Source organism: Epinephelus fuscoguttatus, linkage group LG22, assembly GCF_011397635.1.
Source record: "Epinephelus fuscoguttatus linkage group LG22, E.fuscoguttatus.final_Chr_v1".
NCBI lineage: Eukaryota > Metazoa > Chordata > Actinopteri > Perciformes > Serranidae > Epinephelus > Epinephelus fuscoguttatus.
In genome coordinates, this window is record NC_064773.1 from 20,814,384 (window position 1) to 20,824,706 (window position 10,323).

At 43.6% G+C, this 10,323-nt stretch overlaps 1 protein-coding gene across 1 annotated transcript; it reads right to left on the bottom strand.

The window, feature by feature from the left end:
- Positions 1 to 303: 303 nt before the first annotated feature.
- Positions 304 to 10,323, bottom strand: ints13 (integrator complex subunit 13). The gene is made up of 17 exons (XM_049567193.1): positions 9,856 to 10,323; positions 8,702 to 8,952; positions 8,424 to 8,498; positions 7,983 to 8,185; positions 7,695 to 7,775; positions 7,432 to 7,522; positions 6,418 to 6,546; positions 4,983 to 5,067; positions 4,454 to 4,546; positions 2,902 to 2,991; positions 2,579 to 2,757; positions 2,329 to 2,493; positions 1,977 to 2,131; positions 1,663 to 1,893; positions 1,443 to 1,573; positions 665 to 800; positions 304 to 552 (listed from the first exon to the last, which is right to left on the bottom strand). The coding sequence occupies exons 2-17, from the start codon at positions 8,924 to 8,926 to the stop codon at positions 516 to 518; spliced, it is 2,106 nt and encodes a 701-aa protein (XP_049423150.1). The 5' UTR covers positions 8,927 to 8,952; positions 9,856 to 10,323; the 3' UTR covers positions 304 to 515.

A 10,323-nucleotide genomic window follows, 5' to 3' on the forward strand; every position in this document is an offset into this window, starting at 1 on the left:
ATCACACTGCCTAGTGTTACTGTTTAAGGTTTAAGAGGGAGAGGGGCAGATATCTCCCTTGATTTGCTTCATACTCTTTGTGTCTTAATGCCAATGTACTATCTGTAGTTAAAGCAGCAGCTCTAGAGCCAGCGAAAATCTACCATATTTGATATGAGCTGGGAGATGAGCAGGGACATCTGGGCTCTGGCGAGATGGAGGGAAGTTTACCGCAGCGTTCTGATACAAAGCTGGTTTAAAATCGTCCAAGTATCCCTTTAATGACACAAGACAACAAAATGCATCACTTCCACATTCAACAGCAACGTTCTCTATTGACGGCTTTTATTTTGTTACACAGCATATCTACAAAACCATGAGTAAAAAAATTTATAAATTCCTCGTTAAGAGTTCACTGTCTATTTTATCTGATGTCCTTGTTCAGGGGTGTAAGGTAATATCCAAGTCTGAAAAAACACAGTGGTCCAAAATCTCATCCTTGGCAGGGGTGAAGCAGTGGATCCGTGGAAAAAACATCATCTGGAGGCCTTTCCGTTTTCGTGAACGTCCATCCTGTCAGTATAGGAACACGTAAAGTCAGATATATCAGGCAATTTGGACACATTTAATATGAAGGGGAATGTTACCCCCATAAAGTGACACATGACTGATATTTCACACACACCCATTCTCGTCTTTGAGGTGCTGGTACAACTCAAACTTGTCGTTGACGGAGCTCGCTCTTCCAACAAACTCTTGGTGCTTCCTGGAATTGGCTGCAGTGATGCGATTGCTCCACATGGTGAGGAGCGAGACAGGACCTGCAGCAACAGCGAGACAAAACCACAGATAAAAACACACATACTCAGATGATGTCATCAGCTGGCATTGGCAGGAACAATGCTGTGTTCAAGACAACTCAACACTGAAATTCAGATGCAGGACAGGAAGTGATAAACTAAATCGAATTAATAAATCAAATCAATAAGTGCACATTGTAAAATGCAACATAAAGTATATATGCCTCTATTTTATCAAATACTATCATGTAGTAAATCCTGTTCTGCCTGTAAATTGATGTAAAAATGTGTGTCCAGTGATATTTGGGAGCTGTGTTCCAGTAAACAATCTCTTTAGGACATTAAAAATGCCTCTGTTCTGTTTATATATGCCAGGAGGCTGCGCTGCTGAGAGGTCAACTGCGCTCTCTCTTGCCAAAGAAACATCAGTTTGTCACAGACAGCCATGTTTTAAGTGTACGTTTGGCACTGTGCACTTGAACTTTTGGAGGTTGGAAATTTCAGCTGGGAAATTCCGACTTCCTACTTTGACTGGAGCTCTCATTGGTGCAGGCTCATCTACAGATAATTATGTGCTTGTCTGCCACTTATCTGGTCGGTTTGTCTGTGATTTCTTGAGGTGGTTTTAATTCTAAGCAGAAAAAGTATGATAAAGGTTGGTACCTTTCGCTCTCTCCTGAGGCTGAACCTCCTCCGTGAGCAGCCGCGGCTTCTTGTTGAGCGGCTCCGGAGAGTCCGGGGAATCTTTGATCACCTCCGACTCCGGCTCTTCTTTATCCAGCAGACCCTTTAGTCTTCAGGTTGAAAACAAAAACAGTGCAGCGTGAGAAAATAGAAACTTGAGCGACACATCCCATCCAAAAGCCATGGTAAAGATTCTGACCTCTCCGACTCCTGCCAGCTTTTGTCCTCTGCGTCCTTGCTGCCATTTTTCTCCGCCCTGTCTTCCCTCTCCTCCCTCTTCCTCCCTCTCTTCTTCCTCTCCTCCTCCTCGGGGGGTTTGCTGCGGCAGGCGACGATGCAGTCCAGTACCCGCTGGTGTCTGTCTGTGGCTCCGGCATGAGTCTTCACTAATGTCTCCAACTCGTTCCACATGATACGATACTGCTCATCTCTGGGAATGTCAGCAGTGCAGAAACATTAGTGCCTATACTGTTTGCTTACATGAACTGTGTTGTTTATTTTTGGGATGAATACCTCTTGGGGCCTTTGCCTCGGGATCCCACGGTGGAAATAGGGAGCGGGTCGTTTTTCCTCTCCATGTCTACCAGGTTGTAGACTGTCTTCTGGCAGGTCAAGACGTCCTCCTCAGATAAAGTCTCTTTCACTATCAGGTTAGCTAAAGGAACCACCTGGTGGAGGAAAACAGGAAGTTACACACACAGCAATGAAGGATGATGACGTGGGCCAACAAAAACACAGCATACCCAATGGGGAGATTATCTTTTATTTGTAGATTTTATCAGGAAATGACGAGTCAAATATTTTGGGGCGTGGCATAAGCTTCACTTTGAAGAGTGAAATCTAGAACTACAGTATCTCTGCTCACTGCCTGCATGTTGAAAATGGTGGTCTGGGAGATGATCATTGGCCAGTATCGCGTGTGGCGTTCCAGCTGAGCTTTGGCCCTCTCAGCTGGTAGCTTCCCCGAGGGATCATGGGAAGACTCTGGAACAGGAGTGAGCCGGTTCTCCCTCATGAATTCACCAAAATCCTAAAAACAGAGGGAAAAAATAGCAGTTACTATTTGCAGATTATTATTACTGTACTCTCATACAGCTGGTGTGGGCTGAACGTACAGTGATGCGGTAGTCTGTCACTCGGCCTCCACAGCCCTCGCTGATGGAGGGCGGGTCCTCCAGGATGGAGCGGTTGCTGTTGAGCACGTGCAGGAAGATCTCGCCTCCGTGGCTGCTGAGCATGTGGCTGATGACCTTGGACCCCGACTTCCTCGGCTGCTCCAGCAGCACCGATCGACCTGTGGTCAATTAAGAAGAGAAGTCATCGACAGTTAGTCTGTAGGTCCACTCAGGTGAAGGAAACATTGGTGGTCACAAGTAAATGCACAGGCTACAGTCAGTGAAGAGACTATATAACTGAGAAGAGGGTTTATCCAGCTTACCGTTGAGGAGAAAGTTTGTTAAACATGACGAGGGACGACTGTTTACGTCTGTGGGGGAGATGCGATAGGCTCCTGTACAGTAATGCAGCTCTGGTGGGGAAATATAAACACACAAATAGACGCAACTAAATCAGACATCTCAAACCATGGGTGTGGCAGTGCTGCCATGAATAACACTAGTGCCATGGCAGCATGGCAGTGTAGTGGTTAGCATCGTCGCCTCACAGCAACAGGGTTCCTGGGGGGAGTTTGCATGTTCTCCCCGTGTCAGCGTGGATTTTCTCCAGGTGCTCCGCTTCCTCCCACAGTCCAAAGACATGCAGGTTAATTGGTGACTCTAAATTGTCCGTAGGTGTGAATGTGAGTGTGAATGGTTGTCTACAAATGTCTGAAGGGCTAATGCTGAATGTCTTTTCCCAAATTTAGAACCATTTCCGTATGAGAACCAGTTCGAAATAGACCAAACCATAAGAATCATAATCCTCCGAGCTTATCAGTTCCTTTCATCAATGCCAGCATGTCTGCACATTGCAAAACGATGACTTCAAAGTCATGCTTCTACGCTGCTGGAAATCTCCAACAACAAGGAGCCACTGCAGAGCGGGAGTAATGGGCCGAAGCGTGGCTTTGTTTTACGAAGAAAGGCGACAACATCTCTGCCTGGAATGTCTCTAAAATGAAATCAAGTAAAGAGGGAAACACCAACAATATGCTCCAACATGTTTCTAAGCAACAAGGGCTTGAATTCCTGGAATGCTATGTATGTGACACTGCACACGAGCGCCACTGCTTCCTAACCGAGCAGGATGTCTGTTACCCAGGGTAAATATTCTGTGTTGTAGTAACAGGCAGGCTTAACAGTTGAACAGTGAAGCTTTTGTACACGAGTCACTTGCCTTTCTTCTACTCTGTTTCTACACTGTGTGCAGAGATAATAAAACAGTTGAATTGACGCTGAAAACCTGTGAAGGCCTTTTTCTTTACCACAGAGAAAAGTGATCAGGAATCAATAAGGGAATCGCAGTGTAAAGCAGAATTGATAATGACTTTGGTAACAGTTTCAAAAATATAACACCCAGAGGGGCAAAGCGGGAATTATTTTCTTCTGAATTCTGTTTAAAGTCCAGATAAAACAATATTTCTGGAGTACCTAGCTTCAGTATTGCGACATATTTCCGAGTGAAACGGGACAGACAGGTGGAATGTAACGCTGAAAGAAATCTGATTTGATCACTAAAAAGTGGGCGTGTCTTAACAGACATGGAGAGACCTGATGGTGTACGCTGACAGGATAGCAGTAACCATCAGGGTGAAACGGAGCCCACTGTATGCTCCATGTAGTTACTGAGGCAGTTTACTGGTATTTGCTTACGTAAGTGCATGTTCTGTTTTGGGTGGGGGTGCAGAAATTGTTAAACAGGTGCACAACATGACGAGGGACGTAATCTCAAGGGGTTAAAAAGCGTTTTTCATTTCATCTCAACTGTCAAGCTTAAAACTTTTCAAAATAAATAAAAACTGTAAAATAAGAAATTCAGCAAATTGTGCTCACCGACGCTGTTGGTGCGTGGAGTGCACCATTTCAGTGTGATCGTCTCTTTGAGTCCATTTTCTCGAGTGCTGGTGCCAGCCATGTGCAAGTCTCCTGCACGACACAAAGGTGAGATATGTATTGTTAATTTCTGATAATGAATTAAAGGCTTTACAAAAACATTAAAGGAATACCTCGCCCCCCCCTTAATGACCATTTGTGTATTAATTAGTCATGCTGTGTTACCTTAAATACATGATGTTGTTAAACGTGGTCCCCAGTCAATCAATAATTCGCAGTTTTTCGGTGGAGCAGTCTTTACAAACTCAAGGTAACACGGCATGACCGATTTACAAATGGTCATGTTGTGGGTGAAGTGTTCCTTTAAGCATACATATAAGCATCAAGGATGTCATAAAGGATCTGATTTCCCAACATTTTGCTCATAATGTAAACAATAAAAACTACTTTGAGCACAGTTAAATTTAGTTTGAGGATTGTTGCCTCGTATGCAACTCAAATGTGGATTTCTTTCTTTTTTTTTACTCACCGCTTTTAAAGAACTCCAGGTGAGCGTCTCTGTGATGCAGGAGCTCCACGTCATAGTTGGCCGATGTGTTGGCGTGCTGCTCTTCCTGTCCATCCGCAGAGACAACAACACACACACGTCAGCATGAGGTCAGCTCTTTAAATGTGCAAACTAATACATACACACACACACACACAAAAGCACAAACACACATTAACACTGCTGATTTCATGTTCCACTGGGGAAATGATAATGAACAAAGTAAAAGAAAAAAGCTCTCTGGGTGATTTATGAATGTTTTTCTTCTAGTCCCATCAGAGACTTGTGTTTAACTCAAATGTCCTTAAATTCTAATACCAAGGTGACACATATATCATGGACTCCTGATCTTACAAACCCATTACAGATAGTTTGGGCACAAGCTCAAAAATGGGGCCTGGCAGCTGCTGATCTAAAAACAAACTTTGAATTTGACGACTTTCTACGACTAGAAAAATCAGTTTTAGTACAACTAAGGGTGGAACCATGTTTAAACATTTAAAGGTCAGGTTTAAAGGACTAGTTCTCCAGACAGCACAATGGACCACACCAAGACACTAAAGGGGAAAATGAGTGGGAACTGATGGGGAAACAGAGACCAGGGGAAAGTTTGGACAACTTTTAAGGTGTAAACACCTGACAGACACTGACAGTGTTAAATAACTCAGAAGAGGCAACGCTGGTCAAAAATATTTGGACATAAAAACAGCTAAAAACTGTCACAACAGACAAAAAAATGTTCATTTGCCACAACAATTTGAATTCTTTTAAATCAAATGGTGAGTCAGTGAAGTTATACCATTATTTAATTCAAAACAAAGTTAATTTCAGGTGTGAAGAGCCCAAACTCTGCATCCCCTAGGTGTCCACATGAGACCAGAGTTGCCTGTCCATCACTGGAGCCTCACCAGCAAATCTTTAGACCAACTGTCACATCAAAACAAATTAATGACACTGTAGGTCTGTTGCAGCATCAGAGCTCCAAACATACACTGGACACTATGTGGTGTAAGCTCTCACCCTTCCTCACTTTGATGTGTGTGTGATAAGAGTACTAACCTGGTCGCAAACATTTAATGTGGGCTAGCAAAACAGAAAATACAGCATGAAACCAGCAGCAGATTCACAGTCAAATCAACATGCAGATGAGATAAACAAAAAGATGTAAAGTCTCATGGGTAATTAAACAGTGAGGAAGGGCTCATACGTAAAGATTAAGCAAGCAAAAAAATAACGTGAAGGCTGTGAGAGAGCAAGGAAAATAAAAAAAGAAACAAGTAAAAAGAGGGGATGGTTCACTGCATTCTGGACATGACAACATTTTTGTACTAACAAAAGAAAAATAGATATATTTATGTGAGTTTTTAAGTTTGGCAAGGCATGTGCAAGGGCAGACGGAGGGTAAGGAGCCTCTTACCTTCATGGGGATGTTTGTTATGGTGGTGGAGGCCAAGTCAAAGTGCTGCTGAACCAGAATGTTGAGTTTGGTGGCCAGGTGCCGCCCCGCACGAACGCTGTGAACCTCGCTTGTGAGCAGAGGAGAGATCTGAGGCGAGAGAGGAGAAGGATGCAGTGAGAAGTAACAGCTGTGATGCGTTGCTATTAGATGTGGTGTGGTGTTAAACCCAGCATTAGGTGTCATGTTTTCACCATGTGGCAACAACCGGGGCTGAAAAATGAAGCCAACTAAGAAGTGCCAAAAATCGCAGTTCCTTTAATGGCCACTTGGGGGTGAATTTTTATATAACTTAACTGTTTACATATTAATAAGGACATGGCCACTTTGAGTGACATCACAGCAGTCTACAGCCCCTTTCACACATGCAATGCAGACCTGGAATTGTCTAGACATTATCCGGAGGTGCTGTAAGTGAGAACGCAAATGTTCTGGAGGGTATACCCAGGTATGTGGGGTAGACACACCTCTTTATCTGCACCTCTTTTCCAGTATATCCACCTTTTAGCCAAAAAGCCATTGGAATATATAGGAGAGTACGCCCATTTCCTCTTTAGTAACCCACCCATTAACCTAGTAGTACACCTACACCATTAACTACCACTAAACAACTGGTTGGATCGGACATTGGTGAGCATGTGGATAACACTTCTATCATGAGGCCTGTGGAAAACCAGAATAAAATACACAAAGACTGCACAAATATATCTACCTGGAAAGACAACAAGATTTGGGAACTTCTGTTGGTAAGGGTCGACGCTGAAATTGTCAGACAAACTGAAGGAACGGCAAGAGGCTCTGCTGTTCATGATCAAATTATGAACCGGCAATGGAACTGTGGTGTAATTAGCATCACGTCCTGCATCCTGCACCCTCTACTCTTCCTCTAAACCATCTCCACCCTCTCCTCCAAATATGGTCACTTCTGGCTCCAAAAATCAACCCCACGTATCAGTCTTCCTTATGAGCACCTACCTCTTTTTTCGGTCGGTCAGACACCAGCGTGTCCTCACCCTGTGGGTGGATGTGAACTAGAACCAGGTCACACTGCTGGATGGCCATCAGCCTGAAACACGCAACAATGAGGTGGAAATAACAGAACAAATCTACCAGTCATTCATCAACTTCCCACAGGTGAGGAATTGCTGCTGTGACACTGTGGTGTCACATATATATGAGGGAATTATTTACACTGTATTTCAGCCATATTTAAAAAATATCATTCATCTGGAACTGACCTGTCTGAGCCTGCCGCCAGCTTGTTTTGTTCTAAAATAGTTTCTTGGATGCAGTCTTCCAACATGCGCACATGAGTGTCACTGTGTGATCAAACACAAAAAGAGGAGTGTGTTAGCAGAGTCTAAAACGATATAACACACACCAAAAGCTTGTTTTATAAAATTAATAGGGTAAATGATGACTGTAAAATAAGAGCATACATGAAAACATACAAGTACAATAAAGTGATAATACAGAGTTGCTGAGCCGACGACGGCTGTTTTTCCGCCATGTTAATGAATGTTTACCTTTTCGCATTTGTTAGGCAGATAATTCGACCCCTGTTAGCGACTCTCTCAGCCGTGTCCATCAGAGTGGTGCGCCTCTCGTGCTGCAACTCTGTGATCTTGCATAACGACTCCACCGCGGCAACAAGCCCGTGCAGGATGCTGCAACACTCTGGGTCCTCGCGTGGGTTGGGTGGCCCAACAGCCGCCAGAGCTGACATGAGCTGCCAGAGAGGAGGAGAAATGGCATCGTCACAGTTCAAATCCAATTGTGAAGAAAACTTGTGCAAGCATGTGGTTACTGATGTTTTTCAGAAATGCTGCACTTCTCCAAAATGTGGCAAATTAAAGCAGAAAATACAGTAAATTGCAGTGAGAGTCACTGAAGGACATGCCGCACTGTACTGGGGTTAAAGTTACAATTGTTACGGTGAGAGTGAATTTTTGTGTGGAGTGGATTACCTCGTGAGTGCTCTGGTCTTCCTGCCTCCAGCTATTCAAGATGTGGAACTCTGAATCACTCACGATGTAATTAATCTGTAAAATAAAGAGGTGGCAGAAAATGTTAATGTAACCACTTTGATTAAAATCTCCTCAGCACATCGTACATTAGGTTTCTGCTAACTGACCTCAAGTGTCTGTGTCCACTATTTCACACTTGTTTAGTTACATCACTCAGGTGAAACCAGTCTGACCTAAATCATTCCAGCCCAGGCTGAAAACAAAAACCAAAAGTTTACCAGTTTGTGCAGGGGATAGACATCGTAGAGGATCCGGCAGTACTCCATGGAGCACTCCACAGCACAGGTCCACAGGGACTTGGACACGGGGGCCAGAGGAATAACCCCTTGAGCTCGACTCTTTGTCAGCACATCACACTCCACCTGCTGACGACTCGACTCTGCCATGTAGGGACAGTGGTCCACCACGAAGACCGTCTTGTGAGACACTGAGAACATCTTCATTTTGCAAATCTGCAGTGTCAACTGATCTGTAGGGATAATGAAATAAAAAATACACAAGCGTGAGATTTAAATAGATGTTGTAAGCATGAAATCTGCATGCAGCAGTCACATTTTACATTTAACTGTTTTTCCCCCTCTAGTCAATAAATGTTCAGTGATTGCAGTTTACTCTATAGTAATATAATTACTAACATTTACTACATTTTTGACATCATAATTCACTATCAGTCTGGAAAGTAAATGACACTTTTTGAGGTACACATTTCAATTGTTCAGTGATACCCCTTTTTCCACCAAAATTAGCGTGTGTACGCTGGGTTTTTTAAGCACACTATAACCCACTACAAATAGGCGACAGACTCCTTTCCCATTGCCAGGACACTAGAGCTGTGAACAGGGCTTTGCAGGAAGGAATGTCACCTTCAACTTCAAGGACAGGCTGGAAAACAGATTAGTGAACAATAGAAAGCAGCATGGAGGCCAGTGAAGATGTTACAGTGGTTACTTCTTTTTTTTATATCTCTCACTTGTTCAGTCAATGTTGCTGCTTGGGTGGAGATGGACAGTATTATGTGGTTGTGCATTATTGCATCTCACCAGTAAAGGAGCTCAAATTAGCACCCGCATGCTGTATTTCCATTGCTGCCAGTTGGAGCCAGAGCTCAGTGGGAAATGGGCTTGATTAAGAGTGTGTAGTCTCAGTGTCAATAAGGTGCCAAAATGCATTAAGAAAGGAGCCCCCTGGACCCCTTACACAGGTCCAGGCTGAGCCCTGAATGTTCTCAACCCTAGAAACGCCCCTGCCTGTTCTCATCATTAACATGTACGGTTAAGGAATGGTTTAAAATTGTTGCAGGTGGTTGATATAAATAAACTGCAGTGTTCAACATATTTTAGTATTGCCTGATGGTGTATGAATGTCAGCTCACCTGGAGAAAAATCTTGTCAGCGGAAGGCTTCCCCGGTCAGGAAATGATCTGAACCGGCTAACAAACCGTGGTTCTCTCTTTAGGTCAAGTTTTGGTTAATAAACGGATTATCTAACTACCAAACCAGACACCTAATCAGTCTCAGGATGTGCCATTTACCGGTAACTCCAAATCGTTAGCAAGCTAACGTGACTACTTGCTAGAGGAGCATGTCGCTGACCACCGCGTTAGCATTTGGCTAACGCTAGCCGGAATCATTTGTTTGCTGATTCACGTTTATTACCAGCTGCATACTCATTTGCCCATTATGGCATTTGTGTAATACTAGACTGGATGTTTTCTATTTAATCCACCCCCAGGTGATCATTACCTAATTATTTCATACACTTGGAATGTCTAACACAGAAAATAGACTTTAAGCCGTAGCAAGCTAGCAGGTTTGTTATTGGCGGAAATGTGTCCTGTGAT